Genomic DNA, 27,863 nt, shown 5'->3' on the forward strand with positions numbered 1-27,863 from the left:
AATGTGAAAATTGACTGTTATTTCATAGCAAAATGAAACAGCACTGAATTTTAAATCCAATTAAAATAGCTTTATATGCATTCTTATTACTAAAAAGAACTTATTACTGTAATTGTTATCACCAGCTTACCTGAAACAGTTAATATATAATAAACCAAAATTATCATACTTTTAGAAATTATACAAAGACATTTTTTAAGTGCATTTTCTATTAAGGAATTTGAATTATACCCTATGAACAGTAAGAAGCCCCAGACAAACTTTCCCGGTAGGGTGACAAGACTAGGTTTGCAGTGTCATAACTGTTGGATGGAGGATAAGTTTGGAAAGCCGACTTTGGAGGCATGGAGATGGGTTAAAAGACCTGAGCTGTAATTCTAGTAATGGGTTATTGATGTCTACACTAAGGAATTGCTCATGAGAGTAAGCAGATTGGGTGGATTTGTGAGATTTTAAGGAGGTAGAAAAGGGCAGGACCTTGATCTTGGTTGTTTGTAAGGGAAGGGGGGCAATGGAAGAGATTTCTGGCTTGAGTCCATTAACACAGCTAGGAGCAAAGAGGAAGACGTAGGTCTGGGAGGTGGTGGGGGGACTTCAGTTATGAAATGCTAACTTTAAAATATTTCAATAGGTAGTACAGTAAAGGGATCTAGACTCAGGACAAAGTTTTTGGCTAAAGATGTTGATTTTGGAATTATAGGTCTCTATATGATGATTGAAGACACGGGGGTAGATAAGATCGCCCAACAGGAATGTGCTGATTGGGAAGAGAATAGGTGAGAGGGTGGAGCCCTGCCAGAACCACCGTCCGGGAGGGGGCAGGGGCAGGGGCAGGGGCAGGAAGTGAGTAAAGGAGCCCGAGGTGAATGGCTGTTGAGGAGGACAGCCCTGGGGAGCCTGCTGCCAGGGCGCCCATGAGAAGGGAGTGGTTCGAGAAGAACAGGCAGGAGTCTCCTATGCTGTAGAGCAGTCAAGACAGACAAAAGGTGTGATTGAAGAAGGTGTGAGCAGAAGAAGGTTCCTGGTGAATTGGGAGAGCAGTTTCACCAAAGAGGTGGGGATGAGAGACGACTTTCAGTGGCCTGTGAAGGAAAAGGGCTGGGAGGAAGTGGTGATGGGGAGTGCAGATAAGGCTGTGAAAAAGTCTGCTGCCAATGGAAAGTACTAGGAGGGTATGTGAGGTCAGGGAAGGGATTTTTTTTTTAAGATGAGGAAAATTTGCACAGATTTATAAGATGATGAGCAGCTAATAGGGAGGTATCAGGTCAAGGCTGGGGAGAGTGAAGAATGGAGCAGAGAGCGGAGGCACAGGTTGACTCCTAGACAAGAGGGATGAAAACTCAACGTCAAGTCGGGAAGAAGGAGGAAAGGACAGCAGGATGTGCTGGCAGGAAGCAGAAACAGCTCAGATGGTTTTACTTGCTCTTCCCGGCAAGAGGTTTGGTTAGAATATTAATGATGTACATTGGAGGTTGCAAACTGGTGACCTTCGAGTTGGATTTAGGGATGGATCCAGCTGGCACTGTGCTTTTTAAATTTTGGTATTTAAGCACCTTTGGGCGAGGTGCCGATTTTCTGGTTTTCACAGCTCTCCCCCTCCCTGCGTCATTGCGTTCTTCGCCTCATTTATCAGCCAAGCCCCTGGACGCCTTTGAGTTTGTGGCTCTGATGGAAGTGACCTGGCTTTCTAGAGTGGAAAGCATTCTTAATTATCTTTGAACCTTAAGAAAATAAACAGTTGAGTTCAGGCAGGATAATGAGAACATAACTAAAACTGAATGGAGATGAGCATTTTATTTTCAAAGACCATGCTCTTTATTTTCTTTTTCTTCCATTCATTAAAAAAATTATAGTTGACAAACAATATTGTATTAGGTATACAACATAGTGATTCAACATTTGTGTACCTTACAAAATGATAACCACAATAAGTCTAGTAGCCATTTGTCATCATATATAGTTGGAAGGATACTACTGACTACATCCATATGCTGTACATTACATCCCCATTACTAATTTTTATAACTGGAAGTTTGTGTTTCTTAATCCCCTTCCCCTCTGGCAAACATCAGTTTGTGCTCTGTAGCAATGAGTTCATTTCTGTTTCATTTTGTTTGTTCATCTGTTTTGTTTTTTAGGCTCCACATATAAGTGAAATCATATGGTGTTTTATCTTTCTCTGTCCAACTTATTTCACGCAAGATCGTGGTATTTAAATACAACCATGCCTACCTTCCTGCTGCATCTCCTCCTTTTCCTCCCCACTCTAACTGGCTGCACTCAGCATCTACTTGACATTTACCAGGAGCTTTCCAGATAATACCTCTTGCCCTTGCGTGGCCTTACATGTTAGATAGTGTGATCTCTCATTTACAGCTGGGATTCCGAGAGCTCAGGTAATTTTCCCAGGAGTCTGTAGTAAGATTGCTCATTTACACCAGGTGTGCAACTTGGTACTGTGTGCTCTTGGCGTTGGGCACAGCCTGACTGGATTACGAGCCATTTCTTGGGTTGCACACCCTCCATTTCTTTCCCCTAGTTTTTCTTGTCTCTGGAGGGAATGATGTTTGTCATTCCTCCACACGTTGTGTGAACATTCACACTGTGAATTCTACCCCGATCAGTGTTCTACCCTCCCTGTTTGGAGGAAAGAGCTGGCTTAGAGGTGGGGGGCCCAAACTGCCTAGTCCACGTCCTGGCTCTTGTTAGCTGTGCAGCACAGGGCAGGCATCTTCACCTTAAGTTTCCCTTTTCTTCTTGTTAAGGTGCCGTGTTGGGGACAGCCATAGAATTAGTGAGGACCGAGCGAGGTAATGTTTGCAAAGAACAGTGCCTGGAGGAGACTGTGACCTCAGAGCTCATGAAATAAATACTAATACCCAAACTATCAATTTTATATTTTTATTTATTCACACCCTGAATTTTTTTTTTAAAAGACTTGAGGTCTTTGTATTTACAACGTTGAAAGCAGTGAACGCTACAACCTTAGACATAATCGGCCCTCAGTGAATGTTTTCATGGATGCTGACATTACTCCTGAACACATCCGTCAGTTGTAGTTCTTACTTGGGGGTAGGAGGGGAAGGATTACAGGCAGTAGGCACTGATTCGCCGTACAAGGTGAACAGATACAATCTGTATGTGTCTTACATCCTGTAACACCAAGACACTTTGACAGGCTCTCTACCTTCTTTATTTTATGGGATAACAAATGAAATATAGAGAATTTAAGTTAACAGCAATTTAGTGGCAGCCATAACCCACAATTGAGATATTTTCCTTTTAGAAGATAAGAGAGTGGGTATTTCTTGGAAAACCAAGAAACCAGTGTCAAAGATTCACTTTTAGCTGCTTCTCATCTTACGCTAAACAACATCTTTCAAAGTGGTGCACTGTTTTGTTTCTTTATCCCCGCGACGGCTCCGGACAGCCCTTTCCAACCTTTCAAAGTGAACGCCCTTCATAAAGGAAGCTCCACTTTTCGGAGAAGAGCTCTAACAGTATTACTATGCCCTGTTCCTAAGAGGGCAACAATAGCAAAGTAAACAAAAGGAAATCAGCATTCAAAGAGGAAATCATTTTGCTTTGAAAAAGTCTTTTTGTAAATTACATAGGACTAGTGCCTTTTTAAATGAGGATTGGAACACTAAGAACACTATAAATACCTTCTGATATTAATGTGTCCATGGATGAAGGTGCTCTGAGATGCTCCCGTAGATCCTCCTGTTCCTTTTACCTGGATAAGAAGATCCATAATTAAGTTTAGGCAAACATAACAAGGAGGTGACAGAGATAGAGTTTCAGATAATTTCTTTTCCATTCCATGCTTTACAGCGCTTTGTCGTTATTATACCTGTCTATAGCTTGAATGTCCTTCTCTGAAAAATAGCCGCATAGTACGTCGACGATGACGTCTTAAAGTGCGGGAGCGCCTGAAAATGATACACTAAATCTCACTTCCTGTGCAGATGAATGGCTGCCTCGGGTAGCTAAGAGTGAGTCTGGAGAGAGGGGGCTTTCTCTGCTGTTTTCAGTTAGTTAGTGCTCCCATTTCGTTTTCAAACATTTCACCAGTTCCTCCTCCCCACCTTTTTTAAGTTTTCAGTATTTAATACCTTCTTTCCTTCAACTCCTAGTGTCATTAATGTAGTTGAGACAGTAACTTTTTTTCCATTTTCTAATTTTATAGCTCTTTCCGAACGCTCTGAGAATGGATATTTTAGGAGTGAGAACATGGTTGACGTGAGAGACTTGGCTCCCAAAACTCAAAAGCTAGCTGGATTTCTTACATCTCTCTGTAGCTGAATTTCTTTGTGACTGAGGAAAACAAGCAAAGTCAGGGCCTAGGAGCCAGGCTGTGCTCCCGACAACTCATTTTCCTCTATGAATCTGTACCAGGTAGTGGCCGGGCTCGGTGGAAAGTTCTTGACGACTAGAGTTTGGCAGAAAAATGTCTTTCAGGATCATTTACATCTGTTTGTAAGTGCACTGAGTACTTCTGACATAAACATTTATAGCAGTCTGTGATTTTTTCAAGTTTTACTTTTCCCCATTATAGGACTAAGGAATACTAAAAATGAAAGGCGAATTTCTCTTCAACTCAAGCATACTGATTCTCCCCATTAAAAAGAAATCACTACCCTTTGATGTGTTCTGACCTGCCCACCCAGCCCCACTCAGTTTACCCAAAGGCCTTCACCTCTGCCACTGTTCCTTGTGCTATAGCGCAACTTCCTTCCCCATGATCTTAAAAAAATATATCCCAAATCTCCTTTTATCCTCATTTTTTTTTGTTTGTTTGTTTCTCTGTAGCTGTTGTAGCCTTGACACTGTGGACCACCCTTTTTTCTAGAGAGTCTTTCTCCTTTGTCCTGACAGGACTTGGGAATTTTCTGGGCTTCCTCCTTTTCCTCATGGCACCATTTCCCGAAGCTTAAGTCCTTGCCCTGTTGTCACTGTCCTTCGTGGCCTGACCCTGGGTGACCTGACTCTGTGAGGCTACGTGTAGGTATCAGAAACAGCTGCATTCCGTACCGTTAGCCGTTCTTGTTCTGCATCTCCTACTTGTGGGATACCAATTGAACTGTTCTGATGTAACTTTCAACTCACCTAAAACTGAGCTCACCTTGCTTTTGGCAAGTGGTTTAGGGTAGAAGCTCAGTTATCCCCCTTTTTTCATATAAGTTGGTTCAAGTTATATTTCTGTCCCCTATCTGTCATCTCCATCTCCAATCTGTCTGCCTATCAAAGGCCTGCCAAGGCCTAGGAGGCGGGGTAGGATTGGGAGAAGCAGGGAACAGCATTTCCAGTGAGTGGAACGTGAATAGAATGGGGGCAAGTTGCTGTGAGAGGTCAGGAGATATACTTGATTTGAGTATCTTAGGGATAGTTAGAATGGGGTTAGAGAAATTTCAGCCTGATATGGGTAAAATAAAGAAATTGGACATTTTTGAGCAGAGAAAATGTGGTGAAACCTGTATTAAAGAGAGATTTGTTGGGCTGTATAAAGTAAACAGTTAAGGGCCGGGCAAGGCCTTGGCGAGTTGGCGAAAAAGGTTGGAGGAGGTTTAAGGTCTCAAGCCCGGGAGACTGGGGGCTCTGTCAAGAGACTGGGAGGGTACCTTTTTTTTTTTTTTATAGGAAATTGATGTCAGTTCTAGAAATATTTAGCTCAGTTGACATGAAGCCATTCAAAAGGAAATGTCCATTAAGCATCCAAGGATGAGAAACTTCACAGAGCTTGTGTGAGCACCCTGGGCCAGGGAAGGAAATTCGTGTCATAATTGCCTTTGAAGTTTTTACTGCTTTTTCCATTTCTCATGATTCATTCTTTTGTACTTTAATGCTGTTGTGTTATTTACGTTAATAATAAACCTCATTTATCTTGAAGATAGCTTTCTGGTAGGCTGCCATGAGATCTTCAAACTTACTTTCTCAGTGACAAATAAATGATTATAAGGCTACGGCTTGTCACAGTTTCATAACTTTGGACAAATTTATTGCTGTGAGTTAAGTACATTAAGATGAACGTTTCACAGGTACTAATGGCACAGCAGGATAACCGACTGCAGGCGGTTTGAATTTGTGAGCCCTGTGGGAAAAGCTTAGTCAAAGGTTTTCTCTAAAACCAAGAAGAGAACGTTTACGGTTGTTATCCCATGGTCAGATTTTTTTGAATAGGAAGGAGTGATGGTCACGATGCTGGTGGAGTGATCATGTAGTATCTTCACTTGCTTATTTCTTTGTAGTATGTACATTGTTAGCAACACAAGGACTCGTGTGTCCACATACATTGAGGTGTGTATGGTTGGGGAGTGGGGGGCGGGAACAGAAGAACTGAGGAAAGGCCCAGTTTTATTTGTCATAGAGAACTGTGTTCCTCCACTCTGACACACCTGAGCTGGGAGGAAGCCAACATTTTTTGTCTTTTGAGGGAGAATCAGTGAAGGGAGAGTGGAGAACTGCCCATTGTTTCAGGTGAGGAAGAATTCTTTTTCCTTTTTTTCCCCAATTATTTCTGTTGGCTGCAGCTGGAGTTTGGGTTCAAACTTTAAGAAGCAGCCCCTGTGCCACCTGCTGGACTGTTCACAAGGTGTTCACAAGGTTCCGGAAGGCCTTCGTGAGGCTGAGTGCTGCCTGGGGTCATCACTAAAGTCCAGTGGGCCCTCCAGGAGTGCAGTGACCAGGAAGAGTGGGACCGTCTGAGTCTGGGCAGCAGATGTAGCAATAATAAGATTTAACCCTTATACTCCTTAAAAATGGCAAGAGACATCTCTATACTTGGTCTTCACTACAAATTGTGAAGCTGCTCTCCATCCTCAAAATTCATCAGTGTTTTTCTCTGCCTTTGCTAGCTACGCCTACAGCAAAATGTGATAATGCAGGAACAGAAAGAGTACTATGGGAGGTCAGGGAAAGGTATGAAGAAGCAACGCTTTTAAGATATAGCACTCCTTATGTTAGTCTGACGCCCGAAGGAGTTAGTGCCTTGTGAAGTTCACAGAACTGAAGAGTTGTGGAACTGAAACAAGAATCTAAAGCTTGTGATTCCTAGCGCAGAGGTCTTTTGTGAAAGCGTGTTGCCTCTAAGAATCGATCAGCAGAGTTGCCGTGGTGTGCTGTGTTTCTGCCTCTGCGTTCCGCACTCTGCCGTAGACCACACACGCCCCAGAGCCCGTCTCACTCAGGCTTTGATGTTCATCTTTCAGCTCCCTGGCCTGATGATAACTGTCTGCTTGACCTCTGCTGAGCCTCCCTTAGACACGGTGGGCCGCTTCTTCATTTGCTAGACCATATCCTTAGTATCGCATGCCTTTCCATTCAAAACCATTTGTTTCTAAAAGAAATTTGGAGCACGTATCCTTAATATGTCCATATTTATTAATAAATTACATTCATGTACTAATATACCCTTCCTCCCTCTTTTTCCCTTCCTCCCTTCCTGCCTTCTTGCCTTCCTCCCTTCCTCTCTTTCTCTCTTCCTTTCTTCCTACCTATCTATTTACCTATCTATCAGATCTATTTTGTGAGGAATACGAGAATCAAAATTAAAAAGACACTGGATAAATATGAGCAGAAGTTCTAATTTGTTCTTTCTGATAATCACGGGGTCTGTTGTGTCCCCCATTTCCCTTCCCCAAAGGAACCATGTTTAATGTTAGGAAGATAAATTCAAAATATTGCCATTTTAATTGTTAGAGCCCTGTCTTTATTCCTGCTAGCCTTGTTCGGATTTAAACCTCCATTCGTCTTTATGCTTTTTTTTCACTTGTTTATACAACTTGTATCAGTTAGGGGTCTCCAGAGAAACAAGTATACAAGATCTGTCCAGAAGGTATCCAGCCACGTGCTCTGAAAAATAGAGACATTTACTGAAGGAGATTCAAGATGCAAGAAACATTGTACATAGGACAGTGATGCCCTAGTCCCCTTCAAAGTAGGCACCTTGGAACCTCACACAGTTCTCCCAATCACCATTAGCTGCCCCATCATATTTTCCTGAATCTCATTGATGGTCTGAAATCTTTTACCTTTCAAAGCGATTTTAGTTTTGGGGAAAAACCAGGAGTCACAGGGTGCCGAATCTGAGTTGTAGTGGGGCTGAGTCACCTGGGTGATTTAATATTTTGCCAAAAAACTTTGCATAAGATGCAATGCATGAGCAGGAGCGTTGTCTTGATGAAGCTGCCAATCACCAGTTGCCCATAGCTGCGGCCTTCTGAACATCTGAATAGTTTCCACGAGGACTGTTCAAGCTTAACACAAAATCTGTTGCAGTTTCATTGCTGTACTCGCTCAGTCATTTTGAATGCAATGGCCACACAGTACACGTGCTCACTCAACAGCGTCTACCACCCCCACTGACTAGTACAGTGGAGTTGTCATTGTTCACACACGTGCATTCCAGTCCACTCTCCTTGGCTGCTAGGTCACATTGACGTTTCACAAGCCGTTCTCATTATGTTAATGATGGATGGACTTTTTCCGGACAGACCTTGTGTATCTAAACAGATCCATGTCTATGTCTGCGTCTGTGTCTCTGTCTCTGTCTGTCTGTCTGTCTGTCTACTGAAAGATGAATTAAGATTCATTTTAAGGAAATGGCTCATGTGATTGTGGAAACTGGCAATTTAGAAATCTCCAGGACAGGACAAAGATTGGAAACTCAGGTGAAATTTTTATGCTACTGTGTGGAGGCAGATTGCTTCTCCTTCAGGGGACCCCACTCTTTGCTTTCAAGGTTTTCAACTAACAGAGGAGGTCCACCTATGTTATAGAGGGTAGTCTGCTTTACTCAAAGTCTACTGATTTAGCGGTTATCAAATCTGAAAAACTACCTTCATAGCGATATCTGGGCTAGTGTTTGACCAAAAAACTGGGCACCATAGCCTGGCCACGTTGGCACATCAGATTAACCATCCCACATGTTTATCATCATTTTTCAGCTGGAACTTTTGTGGTCGCATCCTAGCTTATCTCCCATGCCTAACACTTCCAATTCACCCCATACTGCCAAAAGGACCTTTGAAGGAAACCCATTGGTATGGGGCAGTTTGTACGAGTTTAAGCAATGTAAGTAATAATAATATTCACTGCAGTATTGCTTTAGTGATTCCCAAAACACAATTATGATAAAATTCAAAGCTCTGTGCAATCTGAACCCCTCTAACTTCCTAGCCTCTTCTTTCCCATCCCTGCCAGATGTATGTACCTTTTAGTTACCCACAGGTACGCTTAGTTCTTCAAAGGCACTGATAATTTTCCGGTATCCATGTGGCTCTGCTTTTTGGAACAGAGCAACTCTAATATAAGGGGAAATACAAGATGATGGGAGAACAGAAGTTGATGTGAAAAATTCAGGCTTTTGCGATCTGAATAAACGTCATTAAGGTGAGGGAAAGGTGAGATAGATGGTGTTACAGGCTGAATTGTGCACCCCCCCATTCATATTTTGAAGTCTTAACTCCTGGTACGTCAGAACGTGACCATACTTGGAGACAGGATCTTTGCAGAGGTGATTAGACTAAAATGCGGTTGTTGGGGCAGGGCCCAATCCGGTGTGACAGGTATCCTTACGAGAAGAGGAAACTGGGACACAGACCTGCCCAGAGAAAAGATGATGTGAGGGCACAGGGAGAAGGCAGGCATCTGCAAGTCAAGGAGAGAGGCCTCAGAAGCAACCAAACCTGCTGACACCTTGATCTTGGACTCCAGCCTCCAGAACTGTGAGAAATAAATAAATCTTTATTGTTTGCACCATTCAATCTGTGGTTCTTTGTCATGGTAGCCCTAGAAGACGAATACAGGTGGAGTGAGGAGCGTTTTGGGAGCACAGAGTGAGCTAAAGCTAAGAGGCAATAAACTGTAGAGTGTTATGTTTGTGGATTGTGTATCAAGGTTACTACTACATAAAATTAAGTATGTACTAGGTTATAACAGATCTCCAGAAGGTGTTGGAAATTTGCTTGGTACTTGAATTAGCCATCCGTACTATCAACATGACTGGTAACTGCTGAATTTGACCTTGATCACCTGGCTCAGGTAGCGTTTGTCCGATTTCTCTATTGTGAAGTTACTTTTCTGTACTACGCTCTTGGAAATGACGTCACCACGTGCAGTGCACACTTAAGGAGTGGGTGCCCTTAAATTTTTTAAACACAAAAAATGTGAAGCAGATTTTGAAGAGCCGGTGTGAGTGACAATGTTGCTGAATTGCGAGGGTGGTTAAAAAAAAAAGACGATGCTGTTTGGTTTACTTTTTTTGTATCAGAAAAAGTACCCCATAATGTGGCTGTGAGAAGTAAGGAAAATGTTGATTTGAACTTTGTAATTTGTCAAATAAAATTAGATCTCAACCTTGGGCGTTCTTTCTCGATTTAATTAAGGGCAATCAGTTCTTATCTGCAGCAATGTACACTCGTTTGTTCCACTGGGCCACCTGTGCTGCTGTAGCCAGACAGGGAAAAATTAAAATTGGTTGGTTTTTGATTATTAACTGAAAGGTTATAAAACATTGTTTTCTTAATGACAGAGCCTTGACAGTTACATTTATTGGGCAGTCATAGTCCATGTGGCTTTTTTCATAACCTGACCCGACCCTGGTCTTGGGCATAGTCTTTTTCCTTGGCTACCATTCCTATTACATTTGGGCAGAAGACTTCATTACCTCCCTCTAGTGGTCAGTTTCAGAATTTCAGATTCTTGGACAAATTTCGCCCCCCAAAACAAATTTGTGGGTATCCTCATGATAGTTTTCAATAATATTTTAATATGGATTCTAAAATGGCATGGTGATTGAATTTTAACTATGTCTTTTGGATTAGAACTAATTTTTAGATAAGACAGTGTTTTAAGGTAGTGAGTAATTATAACTTGATTAAAAGCTGTAGCGACGAAGATGGTATTCCAGGTGGAGGCTTACCTACCTTCTGTTATACTAAGAACCTCCGTGGCCATTTAATTTTAGCCAGGAAATTGAATTTGGCTTCTTGCAAGGGTTTTATCAGGGCTGTAGGAGCAAGTGCATTTCCTAGATAAACTTGAAAGCTACAAAGCTTTATGAGACCAGGAGTCCTCTAGAGCATTGTCTGTCTTTCCTTCACGGAGAAAACTTTATCTCAGTACAGGGAAGGGCCTCCTTTTAGTGCTCCTTATCAGCTTTCATTATTTTAGCGTAGCTTTAAAAAGATGCAGGATTTTTTATAGGATCCTATCTCTGGATGTTCTTAGAGGGCTGAAATAATTTGTCAGAATTTGAGACTGGCTTTATCTTACTCTCGATGGAAATACTGCAGGTGCTTACCCTGTGCATGAGTTCTAGTGTTTCTGCCCTGACCCAGAGTTTTGTTCCATTGAGATCCAGAGGGTATGACAAAGAAAGGCAACCAAATCAATGTGAAATCTGCCAGTCTCCTTCGATGTGGTCCTGATTAGCACTAAAGCAGGACTGGAGAGGCAGCAGTCCACTGAGCATCACTTCTGATCAGAAATAAGAAGGAAGACATTCCTACAGAGAACCTGTATTAAAGCAGTAGTCTTTTGGGATATTCGTGTTGCATGCGATACCATATATATATATATATAGTTAAGGAAAGTTGATATGTCTTTGCTTTTCTGAATGGAAGTACATTAAGTAACGAGGTGACCTGTCTATTTTTGCTCCCCCAGTTGCATCTGATCCACTGGAACTCCACCCTGTTTGGCAGTATTGATGAGGCTGTGGGGAAACCACATGGAATTGCCATCATTGCTTTGTTTGTTCAGGTAAACGGTTAACCTATGATTGTGATAGTGTTCCAATGCTTGTTTCCAATTAATTTTGCAGTGTGTATATATATATATTATATTTGAAAGCAATATATATTTTTATTGAAGTAGAGTTGACATATGTTATATTAGTTTCAGGAGTACAACATAAGGATTTGATATTTGTATGCTTATGAGATACCACCATGGTAAGTCTCTAGTGACCTTCTCTCACCATACAAACATTTTACAGTGTTATTGACTATATCCCCATGCTATGCATTACATTTTTATGGCTTATTTATTTTATGAGTGCAGTAATGTACTTCTTAATCCCCTTCACCTATACTGCCCACATCCCCAGCCCCCTTGTCGCTGACAGCCATCATTTTGTTTTCTGAATCCAAGTGTGTTTCTCTTTTATGTATTTGCTTTAGACTCCACATACAAGTAAAATCGTATAGTACTTATCTTTGTCTGACTTATTTTATAAAGCATAATACCTTCTAGGGCTATCCTTGTTGTCCTCAATGGCAATATCTCATTATTTTTTATGGCTGAGTAATATTCCTGTGTGTGTGTGTGTAATATATATTAAATCTTCTTTATCCATTCATCTGTAAATAGCCACATTGTTTGCTTCCATATCACGAATATTGTAAGCAGTGCTACAATAAAATTAGGGGTGCGTATGTTTTCTAATTGGTGTTTTTATTTTCTTTGGATATATACCCAGAAGTAGAATCGCTGGATCATATGGTATTCTATTTTTAATTTTTTAAAGAACTCCTCTACTGTTTTCCATAGTGGCTGCACTAATTTACAATCCTACCAATAGTGCACGAGGGTTCCCTTTTCTCCGCATCCTCACTAGTGCTTGTTATTTGTTGTCTTTTTGATGATAGCCATTCTGCAGGTGTAAGGGATGTCCATTGTGGTTTTGATTTGCGTTTCCCTGATGATTAGTGATGTGGAGCATCTTTTCATTTGCTGGTTGGCCACCCACATGTTGTCTTTGGAAAAATGTTTATTTAGATTATCTGTCCATTTTTAAAACAGATTTTCAAAATATTGAGTTGTATAAGTTCTTTATATGTTTTAGACATTAACCCCTTATTGGATGTGTTTGCCAATATCTACTCCATTCAGTAGGCTGTTTTTCTGTTTTGTTGATGCTTTCCTTCACTCTGTAAAAACTTTTTAGTTTGCTGTAGTCCCATTTGTTTATTTTTTGCTTTTGTTGCCCTTGCTTGAAGAGGCAACAAAAATTGATTGCTAGGACTGATGTCAAAGAATTTCTTGCCTATGTATTCTTCTAAGAGTTTTATGGTTTCATGCATTACTTTTAAGTCTTTAATCCATTTTCAGTTTATTTTTGTATATGGTATAATAAAGTGGTCTAGTTTCTTTCCTTTGCAGGTAGTTGTCCAATTTTCTCAACAGTGTTTATTGAAGACACTGTCTTTTCCTCATTGTATATTCTTGTCTCCTTTATCATAGATTAATTGACCATATAAGTGGATTTATTTCTGGGCTCAGTATTCTGTTCCTTTGATCATAAGTCTGTTTTGTTATGAGTACCATACTATTTTGATTACTGTAGTTTTGTGGTATAGTTTGAAATCAGGAAGCATGGCATTTATAGCTTTGTTCTACTTTTTCCAGATTGCCATGGTTATTTGGGGTCTTTTGTGGATCCAAACAAATTTTAGGATTATTTGTTCTAATTCTGTGAAAAATGCTATTGATATTTTGATAGTGATTATATTGAATCTGTAGAGTGCTTTGGGTAGTATGGACGTTTTAACAATATTACTTCTTCCACTTTATGAACACTTTATATCTTTTTTACTTGTTTGTATCATCTTCAATTTCTTTCATCAATATTTTATAGTTTTCTAAGTACAGGCCTTTCCCCTCCTTGGCTAAATTTATTGCTAGGTATTTTATTTTTTGTTGCAATTGTAATTGGGATTGTTTTCTTTAATTCTCTTTTTGATAGTTTGTCATAGTGTATGGAAATGCAACAGGCTTCTGTATATTGAGTTTGCACCCTGCAACTTCACTGAATTCATTTCTTAGTTTTAGTAGGTTCTTTTGGAGGAGTCCAATGTTTTCTACATGTAACAGCATGTCACCTTCAAATAGTGACAGTTTTACTTCTTCTCTCCAATTAGGAAGCTGTTTATTTCCTTTCATTATCTGATTGCTGTGGCTAAGACTTCCAATACTACATTGAACAGAAGTGGCAAGAGTGGCCATCCTTGTTATGTTCCTGATCTTAGAGGAAAAGCTTCTAGCTTTTTACCATTGAATATTGTGTTAGCTGTGGGTTTGTCATATATGGCCTTAATTGTGCTGATGATCTTTGTTCCTTCCATATCCATTTTGTTGATAGTTTTTAATTATAAATGGATGCGGAATTTTGTGAAATGCTTTTTCTGCATCTATTGAGATAAGCATATAATTTTTATCTTTTGTTGTGTTAATATGGTGTATTGTATCAATTGATTTATGGATATAGACCCATTCTTGCATCCCAGGAATAAATCACACTTGATCGTGGTGTATGGTCCTTTTAAGATATTGTTGTATTGGGTTTGCTAATATTTTGTTAAGGATTTTTGTATCTATGTTTTACCATGGATACTGGCCTGCAATATTCTCTCTCTTTTTTCTTTTTTTTGTCGTTGGTTTGGTGTCAGGATAATATTGGTCTTGTAGAATGAGTTTGAACGTATTTTTTCCTCTTCATCTTTTTGGAATAGTTTCATAAGAATATGTATTAACTTCTTTAAATGTTTGGTAGAATTCATTCGCCTGTGAAGCATCTAGTTCTGGACTTCTTTTATTGGGGTTTCTTTTGATTAATTATTCAATTTCACTATAGTAATCAGCCTGTACAGTAGTCTTTCTGATTCAGTCTTGAAAGATTGTATGTTTCTAGTAATTTATTCATTTTTTTCTAAGTTGACCCTTTTTTGGTGTATAATTGTTGTGGTATTCTTTTATGATCCTTTGTATTTCTCTGGTGTTGGTTGTAACTCATATTTCATTTTTTATTTTATTTATTTGGTTTCTCTTTTTGTTCTTGATGAGTCTGGCTAAAGGTTTTTCAGTTTGCTTATCTTTTCAAAGAACCAGTTCTTAGTTTCATTGATCTTTTCTATTGTTTTTTTTGCCACTATTTTATTTATTTCTACTCTGATGTTTATTATTTCTTTCCTTCTAATTTTGAGCTTTGTTTCTTCTTGCTAGTACCTTTTGATGTAGGGTGAGATTTTTTTGGGGGGGGATTTTTCTTGTTTCTTTAGGTAGGTCTGTATCGGTAAAAATTTTCCCACTTAGAACTGCTTTTTGTGTGTCCCACATATTTTGGAAGATTGCGTTTCCATTTTCATTTGTACGAAGGTATTTGTGAATTTCTTATTCCATCTTTTTGTTGACCCACTGGTTGTTTAGTAGCATGTTGTTTAGTTTCCATGTGTTTGTATTTTTCCAGGTTCTTCTTGTAATTAATTTCTAATTTCATACCTTTGTGGTTGGAAAAGATGCTCGATATGCCTATAGTCTTCTTAAATTTATTGAGACTTGTTTTGTGGCCTCACGTGATCAGTTCTGGAGAGTATGCTTTTGTTTTGGGATGAAATGTTCTGTGTACTTATATTAATCTCATCTGGTCCAATGTATCATTTATACCCATTGTTTTCTTGCTGATTTTTTGTTTGTTGATCTGTCCATCAATATAATTTGGGTGTTAAAGTTCCCTACTATTATTGTAATACTGTAAGTTTATGTCTGTTAATATTTCCTTTATGTATTTAGGTGCTTCTATTGATATGTTGGGTGAATAGATATTTATAAGTGTTATATCCTTTCGTTGGATTGATCCCTTTTTCATTATTTAATGTCCTTCTTTCTCCCATGTCACCATCTTGGTTTTAATTTTTTTTTTTTTTTTGTCTAAGTATTGCTACCTTAGCTTTCTTTTTGTTTCCATTTGGATGGAATATCTTTTTGCATCCCTTCACTTTCAGTCTGTGTGTGTCTTTAGATGAGACATAATCTCTTGTAGGCAGCATGTATGTGGGTCTTTAAAAAAATCATTTAGCTCCCTGTGTCTTCTGATTGGAGGATTTAGCTCATTTACATTAATAATTGATAGGTATGCACTTGTTTCTGTTCTGTAGTTCTCTGTTCCTTTTTCCTGTGCTCTCTTTCCATGCAATTTGATAACTTCATTTAGTGATATGTTTAGGTTTATTTCTCCTTATTTCTATTTTTGTATCTGGTGTAGGTTTTCAGTTTTTGGTTACCAAGAGGTTTATATTTAACGACCTGTGCATATAGCAGTGTGTTCAGTTGGTGGTCACTTAAGTTCGATTGCGTCCTAAAAGCACTACATTTTTATCCCCACCCTGTGTTCTGTGGTTTTGACATCATATTTTGCATCTTCATATTTTGTATAATTTTTAATTACTGTACAATTAGGTAATTTTACGACTTTTGTCTTTTAACCTTTATACTATTTTTTAAGTGGTTGACCCACTATCTTTACTATGTGTTTGTCTTTATCAGTGAGATTTTTTAAAAAATATATTTTTATTTCTAGTTATATCCTTTTCTTTTTCACTTACAGAAGTCTTCCTAACATTTCTTGTAAGGCTGGTTTAGTATTGATGAATTCCTTTAGCTTTTGCTTGTCTGGGAAACTCTTTATCTCTTCTTTAATTCTGAATGATAACCTCAGAAGTTTTTTCTTTTAATGCTTTGAATATATCGTATCACTCCCTTTTGGCCTGCAGAGTTTGTGAAAAAAAATTAGCTTATAGTCTTATGGGGGTTCCCTTGTATATAACTAGTTGCTTTTCTCCTGCTGCGCTTAAGATTCTCTCCTTATCTGCAGTATTTGACACTTTAATTGTGATGTGTCTTCATGCGGACCTCTTTGGGGTCATCTCGTTTGGGACTCCTTGTGCTTCTTGGACCTGGATGTTTGTTTCCTTCCCCATGTTAGGGAAGTTTCCTTCACCTAAGTTTCTGCCCCTTGCTCTCCCTCTTCTCCTTCTGGGACCCCTATAAGGCTGTGCTAGTGTGCTTGATGTAGTCCCAGAGTTCCCTTAACTGTGCTCATTTTTAAAAATTCTTTTTTTCCATTTGTTGTTCAGCTTCGGTGATTTCGAGTACTCTGTTGCTGATTCATTCTTCTGTATTGTGTAAGTGCTGTTGATTCCCTCCAGTGTAGCTTTCATTTCAATTATCATATTCTTCAGCTCAGATTGGTACTTCGATCATTTTCTGTCTCTTTGTTGAAGTCCTCACTGTGTTCATCCATTCTTCTCCCGAGTTCAGCGAGCCTCTTTATGATTATTACTTTGAATTCTTTATCAAGTAGATTGCTTAACTCCTTTATTTAGTTTTTTCTCTGATGTTTGGTTTTCCAATCTTGTTTGGAACCTATTTCTCTGTCTCCTCGTTATGCCTAATTCTCTGTGTTTGTTTCTGTGCATTAGGTAGATGAGCTATGTTTCCTGGGCTTAAAGATGTGACCTTATGTGGAGGACACCCTGTGGGGCCCGGTGGTGCAATGCCACTCGGGCACCAAAGCCAGGTGCCGGGTGCTTCATGCGTCATTCTAATGTGGCGGGGCTGTGAGCGCTGCAGGCATCCTGGTGGACCGCGGAGCTGGCTGAGGCAGAGGCGTGGGCAGGGCTCTCCCAGGGGTGTGCCCAGTGGCTCTAGCAGGCTGGTAGGAAGATTGTAAAATGCCACCCACTAAAACTGGGCTCAGCACAGGAGAACAAGATCACAAAAATGACTTTCGCCAGTGTCTCAGTCCCCAGAGAAACTCCCAGCTGCTTCCTACCTCTCCAGCATGCACTCCAAGATTGGCAAGTTGAACTTTTAACCTACAGCCTATGTGCTTTTCTATCTGTTGGTTTTTCACGGGTTTCTGAGTCAAGTGAGACCGTGCGTGAGCCCTTTAAGGGCAGGTTTTTCTTTTTTCTGCAGTTTTAGAGTTTTCCTGAATGTATTCTCCATTGATTTTGAAAGCTGGCTGTTTCGGGGGCTCCTCTCTCCTGTGCAGGGTCCTGTGCCTGATGCATAGCTGGAATCTCTGGCTCTTCTGGGAAAAGTTCCATATCCTCAAGCTCCCTCCCAACTGTGAAACCCCTCTGCCGGGGTGTGGTTTTTCTCCCGAGTCGACTGCATTTCTACCTCTCCTACCCTTCTCGGCGCTGCCCCTTGTTGTGGAGGCTCTGTTGATTCCGTGTCCAGGTCCCCTTCAGAGGGAACCCAGCATTTTCCTATACTGCCATGTTGAATGGGAACCCAGAATATTTTGGGGCCTCCCTCAATTTTAATGACATGGTGGCGACATTAAACACATATAAGCAGCCTGGCTGTGGGCTGGAGCATTGTCCTGATAGGCCAAGGTTGCAGGCCCCATCCCCAGTCAGGGCGCATGGGGGTACAAGAATCAACGAATACACGCAGAAATAGGTGGGACAATAAGTCGATGTTTCTCTCTCCCCCCCCTTCCTCTCTCTCTCAAGTCAATAAATAAAAATAAAAAAACCCACATATACAGAGACCACTGATAATTTAATAATACAAAACTCGATCTTTGCGGATCATGAAAGAGCAGCTGTATTCATTGGTAGCAACTGGTTCATTCACTTATGAGAAATTTTCTTCAGAGTGCCATTCAGGGGCTTTGGCAAAGTGATTTAGAAAATGCCTTCTGAAAACAGAGTTCGTTTGATCAATGAAAAAGAATTTGAAATGTTTTTGGATTTTGGCTGACTGCAAAATCTAAGAAAAATCAATAATGTAATCATGTCATAGATTCCTTTTGTTCTTTGTTATTAATAATTTTTACTCCCAAGATCATTTGAAGTGCCTTATAGAAAGCATTGATAAAATAGGCCTGGCAAAGACTTGGGTAGACATAGTCAATATAAAGTTTAGATTTGACCTCTGTGGTGCACAAAGGAGATTATACAAATTTAGTGAATGTACAAAGGTGGACCATCTGCTTTAAAAAGCAAAAATTCAATCTAGTTCCTAGGGTGAATCTTTTTAAATTTGTCTCATTTTATACTACATGTGATAAAAGATGTGTCTTACAGAAGAGAGACCAAGGGCCAGAGAGGTCAAGTCATTGTTTATAGTCACACAGTGATTTGCTGTCACCGATCAGGACCAGAAACCATTCTTCCACTCTGCAGTCCCAGAAATAGAAGGCAATGTCTCATGCTTTAAAAAAAAAATACAGTAAAATAAAAACAAGAATACCACTAACCAAACAGTCACACAGAGAAGAGCAGGGACTATTTATTAGAGCAGGGGTTGGAGAGCCGAGACGTTTGAGTTTCCCTGGACCAAGCTCAGTGCTGGAGGCAAGGGGGCGTTCGAGAGCAGGAGCACTGCTTCTAACTTGCCATACGTTTGCTATGAGGGAAAGTCAGGTTATCTATGTGAAAATGCCTTTCAGAAGAGAGGAAAATTACACAAACCATGGGAGCAAAATTTCATGAAGGAAAGAAGGGCTGATCAGGATTGTCAGCTGAAGCAGAGAGGAGAGGGCCTGAAGTTCCACGTGGGTCTTGCACTTAGGTAAGAAAATAGGAGGGGAGAGACTCGGAGGCAGTGACTACAGCCTTGCCTTTCAAGAAGCTTGACTGGAGAAAAGAAAGACAAAGGGGGTCATGCAGTGGGGAAGGCCTGTTTGTTTCATTTCGAGATCTGAGATTCGCCTGTGTTTTTATTCTGAGCCAAAAGAGCTAGTTCAGATATAGGGTTTAAAAATACCAGCAAGAAAGGGGATAATGGACATGGGAATTCCTGCAGAGGGCAGGAGGGCATGGGGTGGAGAGCCTGTGTGTGTGGACTGAGCTTGGACAGGAGGGGACCCACCCTTCCTTCAAAATAGAGAGCCAGGAGGAAAAGGTGGATAGAAATGGGATTAATTTGTAGGCAAAAAAAGCAGGAAATCAGGGGAGTTCATGCTGATGACTCTCATTATCTCCGAGATACAAAGCAAAATTATTTATAGAGAAAGGAAATGTGAGTTTGGGCTTGGGGTTTTAAATAGCCCAGGAGAAGAATGATAATAGACTTAACAGTGGGTGTACCCACTTCAGATTGGATAACCCAGATTGTACTGGACAATGAACTGTGGATTGTTCTCTGTCCAGGTATAGGAGTAGAAAATTCTAGCAAATTGTTGCATTGGTCCATTGCATAGCCGATGATTTAGGAGGACAGAAGGGTTAGAGAATTGAGAGTGTTTGAAGAGATGTCATTCAGTGAAAGCAGGAAGGGAAAGAGACAAAGCCAAGAGTCTCCCAAGAGTCTTGGCTCCCTGTGCTCCGTTAGTGGAAAGAGAGAGAAAGGAGGGAGAGAGCTGGATAGGCAAGAAGTTTTCAGAGTGAAAACAAAGCCAGGGCGTGTTCTCAGGATTGGTTTGCAGAGGTGGAATGGGGCTGCAAGCCATGAACTGAGGGGACGGGTCACTAACATGGATGTTGAAGTCCTCCAGCGTGATGGCAGGGGGTGATGGCTGCAAGGGAGTGAACAGTGGGTCAGTAAATGACAATTAGAACGTGACAGCATCAGTGGCCGATGGGCCACTGAGAGGACAGCCTTACACGTGTGGGTCTGAGCACCGATTTGCAGGTAACAGCAGGGCACTGACCACAGCTTTCAGTCTCATGTGAGGGAGGCTGCATGGTGTCCACTTGAAAGGCCAGGGAGAGCTGTGACCTTGGGTAGACCCTAGGGGGTTCACACAGACCAGGAGGTGGTAGGAGAGCTTGTCCAAGACGCGGAGTCATGCTGCTCCAGAGGACACAGAGGGAAATGAGGGGACGTTGAAAAACACCAGGCCAAGCAGGGCTGAGATTCTAGGAGAGGAAACTGACAGAGTGTTTGCATTTTGGGTGGTGGGGAAAGATGGCAAAGGTGAGAGGTGAGAAGGTAATGGTCTCATGGCTGCTGGTGGACTCGTGGCACCAGGTGCGTTGTCACCTGACTTCTGTAGGATTTTAGGGGTCGGGGTGTGCAGAGTATCATCTGTACTTGCTTTTTGGTGGCTGTCACCTCTGCAGACCACAACTTGGCAGAGGAGGAAAGGGAAGAGATGTATAGCCTTGATAGATTGAGTTTGTGACTAGATATAAAGCTTTGCCCATAAAATAATCTTTATAGGTAAAAGGAGCCAGTAATAGTGAATAATGGCTACTAAATGTAAAAAGTTATTTGATACTCTATCACATTCTGAGTAAGAACAATATGGGTGACAGTGATTGAATTATAATGCACCATGCCCTGTTCTGAGGTCTTCCATTTAGTCTTCCTCTTCAACCCTGTAGAGTGAGGCCCAGAGGTTTGGTAAACTTGCTCAAGGCCAGAAAGTGAGTCAGAATTAGAACCCAGGCATCCAAGGTGAGTGTTCTTGATCCTGAACCACCACTTGATGTGGCCTTCAACATTCAGGTGTGGACCCTTCATAGTTATGATCTGACAGAGATGCAGGGCCCTCAGCTCTAGGCGCAGACACCAAATGCTACCTCGCGGTTAAACCGAAAAACAGAGACGGGCCCGTTTCTCATGGAGATCTGGCGATGCCTTCTGTTCAAAGGTCCAGGCATGGCACTCACTCATGAATACATTTACCGCAGGTTTTCTTTTCTTTTTTTTTTTAACTTAGAGAATTTAATTTCTGTTTTTAGAGCCTTTGTTAGGAATTTCAAACACTTGGAAAATACAGCCTTGATTATTTTGAACTGATGGGCGTATTTTAGGTTATGCAGATTTCTTTTTTCTTTTCCTGTCTCTTTGATGCCCTTTCACCCAGCATGTTTCACAGTTGGTCACATAGAGAGGAACAGAATATAAACATTTTGACAGCTATTCTAGCTCCGTATCAGTCATTCTCTAAAAACGTGTGTGGAAGAGAAAACACGAGTGATAACAATGATTATCTGAGGTTATAAATTATCTCTGCTGTTACTGCGCTCCATTATCATAGGCTATTCAAACTGGGTTGAAAAGTGGAAATCAGATTGCACTGAAAATTTTTAAAAGTAAAGTTCAGATTACGTAATGTAAGATTTTTTTAAAGTCTCAAGTTCATTGGAACATTTTATACATGACAAAGAGGTAATGATATATGATCTTTTAAAGTAGAAAGTCATGAACAGCATATTATTATTTGAGGCTACAAAGGTGGTTATAGAAATTACGTCCGGTTGTAATCAAGTTGTCCTGGTATCGGTGGCATTAGTGTATAAAATTACATACCCACTTTTCTGAGTTAATACAATTTTTCAACATTGACAAAATTTTTATAATAATGATCTAGAAATGCCAGAGGAGAAAATGAAAGGCTTTGGAATGTGAAGGGCAATTTTGATTTAGAAATATCTTTGGAATGTTTATATCGCTGTATTATATGATTTGATTCATTTGCAGCACAGTGCCGTACACATAGCATGATGAATTTAGAATGGATTCCTGGAAACATCCAAGAGCATATCTAATATTTGGTTGTGCTAGCTTCTGTTACAACTTTAATTACCTTCAGTAAACATTGACCTGATTATTAATGAGAAGGTCATTTAATTATTCCCCAAGAAGGAAATTCAGGTGGACTCGATCCTCACTTCCGTAATCAGTTATTTTGAGTAAAAGCGAAGTATTTAATACCTTTGTGGTCATGGTGTGTGCTTTATATGTTTCAGATAGGAAAAGAACACGTAGGCCTAAAGGCTGTGACTGAAATCCTTCAGGATATTCAATACAAGGTAAGGCATTATTGTAAAGGAAATAAAAACCCTGGTTGTACAAGAGGTCCCTAAGGCCACCTTCAGGCGTGATGATTCACTAAAGGGACTCACAGAAAAGCTGCTGTTCTGTGGCTGTGCTTTACTACAGCAGAAAGACGCGAATGAGGAACCAGTGCAGTGAAAGGCTCATGGAGCAGTCCAGGAGAAGCCAGGCCCAGCTTTCAGGTGTCCCCTCCCAGTGGTGTAGTGTGGGGATGCACCTCATTCTTCCAGCAGTGATGTGTCATAACACGTGTGAGGTGTTGCCAACCAGGGAAGCTTCTTGAGCTGTGGTGTCTAGGGATTTTTTTAGGGGTCGTGCATTGCGTGTGGGACTGACCTCAGCCACTCAGACCCCAGCCTTCCCACCCCGACCCTCAGCCAAACTAGACATTCACCATACGTCGTATTCTGAGGATCACCTTACCTCATCAAATTGGTACAGCATGGGCCAAGGCCTCAGGCACACAAAACACTCTATAAGGCAGAATACCCCAGGGGCTCAGAGATTATGACACAGGAGTTTTTAAACAGCCATTTCTTATTTTTTTAAAACATTTTTTGAAAAAAATTTGTTTTATTTTTAAATTACAGTTGACAATACAATATATTAACACGGGTCAGTCTTAAAGACAGGCCATTTTTGAAATGTGAGGATTCGAGCAACCCAGGCCTGTTGAGTTAACCTTTTCCGCCCACTGGTTACAGGAAAGTTGTGTAAATGAAACAAATGAAAGTCGTGGCAGGCGTACTTCACAGTATTTATATATAAAAAAGACAAGTGCACGTAAGCCGTAAGATAGTCTGCCCCAGAGAAGGTGATGGAGACTGATGTGACCCTGCAGTGAGTAAGCCCAGCACGGCTGGGAAGCCAAGTTCTGTTGTAAACAGTACCTTGTATGGTTACGTTACCGTCAGTAGAATCTGAGTGGCCTTGGAGGGAGTAGTTTAATCCTGTATGGATGCTCGAGGCACAGCCCACAGATCCAAAAACCCAAAGGCAATCCTAAAACCCATTTGGGAATGAAGTCTGATTAGCCCTAGCCCAGGGAATGTTGAACCAGGTAAAGAACCTCTACCAAAGATCTCCAGAGCAGGCTCAGAATGAATCCAGGGACCACGGGGAAGTGCTGAGAGTCAAAGAAACTGGTAAAAGAGGACACATTTTGACTGACATTTATCTGATAAAAATAGGTGGTGAAATTTTCCTTTTTTTCTTTGGCTAATATGACATAAGTCATTACAGAATTCAGGAGGGTGGTGGGAGGCAAGTAAGCTGGATTCGGACATGTCAAATAGTCTCTAAAAGTAAGGAAGAGACGTAGAGGTTGTAACAGTAATGTTCCCCGTTATGTCTGCATTCACAGAGCAGATTTGTAAGAGATGTCCATGTGCCATGACAAGTCTGTCTGCCTCAAAGGCCTGAGCAATTTAAATGGGGAAAAACACAATAAAAAATACAATAAAATAAATTAACTTGTAATTTTGATGTTAAAAAAATAAAATAAAATCTCAGTCACCAGATCACAAAAAATAAAATAAAGGCATACAAAGGACTTCAAAAAAAAATAAACAGCACTATTTAAAATAGTCATCATTGATATGAATTACTGAGTAAGGCACACATGTTTTTGTTGAAAATTAAATCTGGCTTTGATAAAGGTTGACTGAAGGTGAATGTTTTCATTCGCATGTCACATCTCCCTGTCTGGAGGAGGAGAGCATGCGGAAGAGGGCCTAGAGATGGATTACCAAATCCAAATGGGACAAAATAAGAATTTGGGTGGCAGGTTGTTGTGCCAAGATCAAAGTACCAGAAGGAAAGTCAAGTCAAAATGATTGCACCAGGGTTCAGGCATTTACCTCCGAGGCCCAAGTCTCCGCTGTGGATGTGCTGGGAGCAGGGGAAGTAGGACAGGCACTAGATTGACAGGTGTGAGTTTCACAGCGGGAATTGCCAGGAGAACGGGACTGCGGTGGAAAATAGCGGACTCAGAGCAGGGGTCTTGTTGAAAGCAGGCTCTGTTGCTCCAGTGAGAAGACAGAATGAGCCACATATCTGTGGGGTCCGATGATGTCATTCAGAGAAAACTTCAACTCGGGTTTTTAGTGCTAGTGACTCTTTTATTGTAAAATTAAGAAGGTTTGTTAACATGGGGTAACTTTTTTTCTTTTTTTAGGGGAAGTCCAAAATAATACCCTGCTTTAATCCTAACACTTTATTGCCAGGTAAGTGTGCATCTGATTGCATAAGCTGAATTTAGACTGTGGATATGAGTACATGGCTTCCCTCAGAATATATAACTATATACATTATTAGGCAGTATAGTTTCTTTACTATATATATATTCTCTGTAGTAGGTAAACCTTTTGAAATAAAATTACTTTACCACTAGTTCCATGAGTCCATGAAAGGCTTCCTTTTTGTAAAAATTGCATCAGCATAATAAGATAAGCTTGGTACGCTTCTAAAATTGATCAGTGAAGCTTTTATTAACCTCTAGAGTGAAATAAACTTTACATCGAAGCTTTTATTAACCTCTAGAGTGAAATAAACTTTACATCGAATTTTAACCTCTTTGCAATGATTATTTAGGTATGCCCAAACGGGTAAGAATTGTGTATAAAATAATCAGAATATAATTTGTAGTTAAAGGTTGATTTGTACAAAATTTTGGTCCTCGCAAATCTTTGCCTAAATTATGTGAAATTTCTTTTTTAAAAAATATTTTTAAAAAGATTTTATGGGACAAAATAAGAATTTGGGTGGCAGGTTGTCGTGCCAAGATCAAAGTACCAGAAGGAAAGTCAAGTCAAAATGATTGCACCAGGGTTCAGGCATTTACCTCCGAGGCCCAAGTCTCCGCTGTGGATGTGCTGTGGATGTTTAGAGAGATGGGAAGGGAGGGAGAAAGAGAGGAGAGAAACATGGACTGGTTGCCTCTCACACACCCCCAGTTGGGGACCTGTCCTGCAACCCAGGCATGTGCCCTGACTGGCAATGGAATCGGCGACCCTTTAGTCAGCAGGCTGGCACTCAGGCCACCGAGCCACACCAGTCAGGGCCAAATTTCTTAGTATTTCAAACAAAACCAAATAGGTTGATGCATTGTATCTTCCACTTTCTACGTGTAATTGCTTTACAAGAAAACGAACATTTGTCCATCATATTTAATCATGAGTTCCTCTGATGCAGAGCTAAAAGATTTCATAAGAATAACTTTTAGCCTATCCTAATATTGAAGAAGCAGTATAGATAGAAGTAGCTAGAACTGAATGGTTAGAAACACCACTGAAGCCAGCCTGCTTTGGTTCGAATCCTGGCTCTGCCAGTTACTAGCCCAGTAACCCTGGGCAAATTATGTAACCCTTTGTGATTTGGTTTCTCCATCTGAAAAATGGGGCTAATAATAGGACTTATCTTACTGATTTGTTGTAGGGATTAAATGAGTTAATGTAGAATAGAACCTTACATATATCAAGCTTTCAGTAAATATTATGTATAATTAAATAAATCCTTCAACAAAGTAAAAAAACCAAACATACCATGGATACATTTCGGCCAAAGTGACTAAACTTGATATGTACCTGTATATCTTGATATAGGTATGTACCAAGTTTTATCAAGTTTATATATATTGAGTTTATACATCAAGTTTACACAACCATATTTGGATACGCATAGTAAACTGTTGATAGAAATCTCTATAAATAATAGAGGACTCATAGTGTTTTCCATCAATTATTTTCTTTATGATGATTAGTTTAAGAATACATGTAAGACTTTAGTTTAAAAATGACATTAGTATGAGAAGTATTTTTAGGAAATTTGTAATTTTGAAAATTATTGTTAGAGTCTTCAAAATTACGATTAACTAACTCGCCTTTTTGTGCCATGTCCGCGTGGCGGCGCAGACCCTCTGCTGCGGGACTACTGGGTGTACGAAGGCTCTCTCACCATCCCGCCTTGCAGCGAAGGCGTGACCTGGATATTATTCCGATACCCTTTAACTATATCCCAGCTGCAGGTGAGTGTGGTACCTTAAATCTCTTAGAATGAAGTTCTGAGTGAAAGGTTAAACGTTGTTTCTGTGAAAGGGAAATGTCTGTTTTCTGTGTGGAGACTCTTTAGATCAGTCACATCTCTGTGGATGAAAGTTAAATGTCTCGAGCTTGGGAAAGCAATTGAAAGGTCAGGGATGAACAAAACCCAGTTATCCTTTATGATCTGTGTTTTAAAAGCCAGTTTTTATGAAGTAAATAGAAGTCACTGAAATAGTCAAACTTTGATAAGTCTAGTCAGTCCTGTGTGTGGGTTTCCCAGGTAGGGAGAGGAAGAAGGTCTTGGAAGTCAGTGACAATGCTGGTTTCTTCTGTAGGTCACAGGTGGGCCTGGAGCTAGTTCTTCCTAGGCTAGCAGAAGAACAAATCTGGGTGAAGAAAGGTGAGGGAGTTAGAAAGAATACCCTGGAAAATTCTGGATTGTTCTGTAGCCCCACGTTTGGTCACCTACCTCCCACCTTGGGCTCTGCATAGATGCTGTAAATGCTCCTCGATAATTGGCCATATCTTCCTAAAAGGGAGACTCTGCCAAAGGAATGCGTATTGGAAGTAATAATCTCAATTGCTTTAGAAAATAGATGACTTTGCAATTAGCTATAGCTTTTCAAGAGAAAAGATTTAGATGCAATTAGCACAAAGCTCCCACTAGCATCTGTTTGGAGGGCAGATGTTAAAGCAGGCAGCAATGTTAAAAAGCACACACACACTCAGACACACGCATGCATACTAAAACGCAATTCAGAGTGCGTTAGAAAAAGTGATTGGATATAATCTTAAGCGAGTATAAGTCAGTCTGTCCTTAACAGACCTGAAGGTTGCACTGTCGCTGCTCCTATCCTTTCAGAGGAAGCAGAGCAAAAATAGAAACATGTCTAGAGAGGATAGTAAAACTGAGAATCTAAATGAAAAACTGAGGTCTCATATTATTGTACTTAAGAAGAACAGAAAAAGAGATAAAGAGAGAGTGAGAAGTGATATATACAATAGAAGGAATAGTGAATAGCAGGTGGAGCATCTCTATAGCTGATGATATTGAGAAGTGTAAAACTTTGTATTGAAGAAAAGAATGTTTCATCTTACAGGGTTAACATATGTGATTAAGCTGCTGGGCATTATGGTGGAAGCATTTGCTATGTCGAACACATCGTCTGCCATGGATAATAATGTCTGCACTAGCAACATTAAAAAAAGGCTCTCAGTCATAACGCTTTCCTATGAAGTACA

General features: G+C 40.4%; 1 protein-coding gene across 1 annotated transcript in view; it reads left to right on the forward strand.

Annotated features, from left to right (window-relative positions):
- The window catches only part of CA8 (carbonic anhydrase 8), a 99,529-nt gene that overhangs the window by 45,724 nt on the left and 25,942 nt on the right, over nt 1-27,863 (forward strand). The window contains exons 4-7 of the mRNA XM_024572197.4: nt 11,668-11,763; nt 22,494-22,556; nt 24,758-24,806; nt 26,493-26,605. Coding sequence (XP_024427965.1) covers nt 11,668-11,763; nt 22,494-22,556; nt 24,758-24,806; nt 26,493-26,605 — 321 coding nt within the window. The remainder of the gene's footprint in view (nt 1-11,667; nt 11,764-22,493; nt 22,557-24,757; nt 24,807-26,492; nt 26,606-27,863) is intronic.

The sequence above is a fragment of the Desmodus rotundus genome, chromosome 8 (genome assembly GCF_022682495.2).
Source record: "Desmodus rotundus isolate HL8 chromosome 8, HLdesRot8A.1, whole genome shotgun sequence".
Lineage (NCBI taxonomy): Eukaryota > Metazoa > Chordata > Mammalia > Chiroptera > Phyllostomidae > Desmodus > Desmodus rotundus.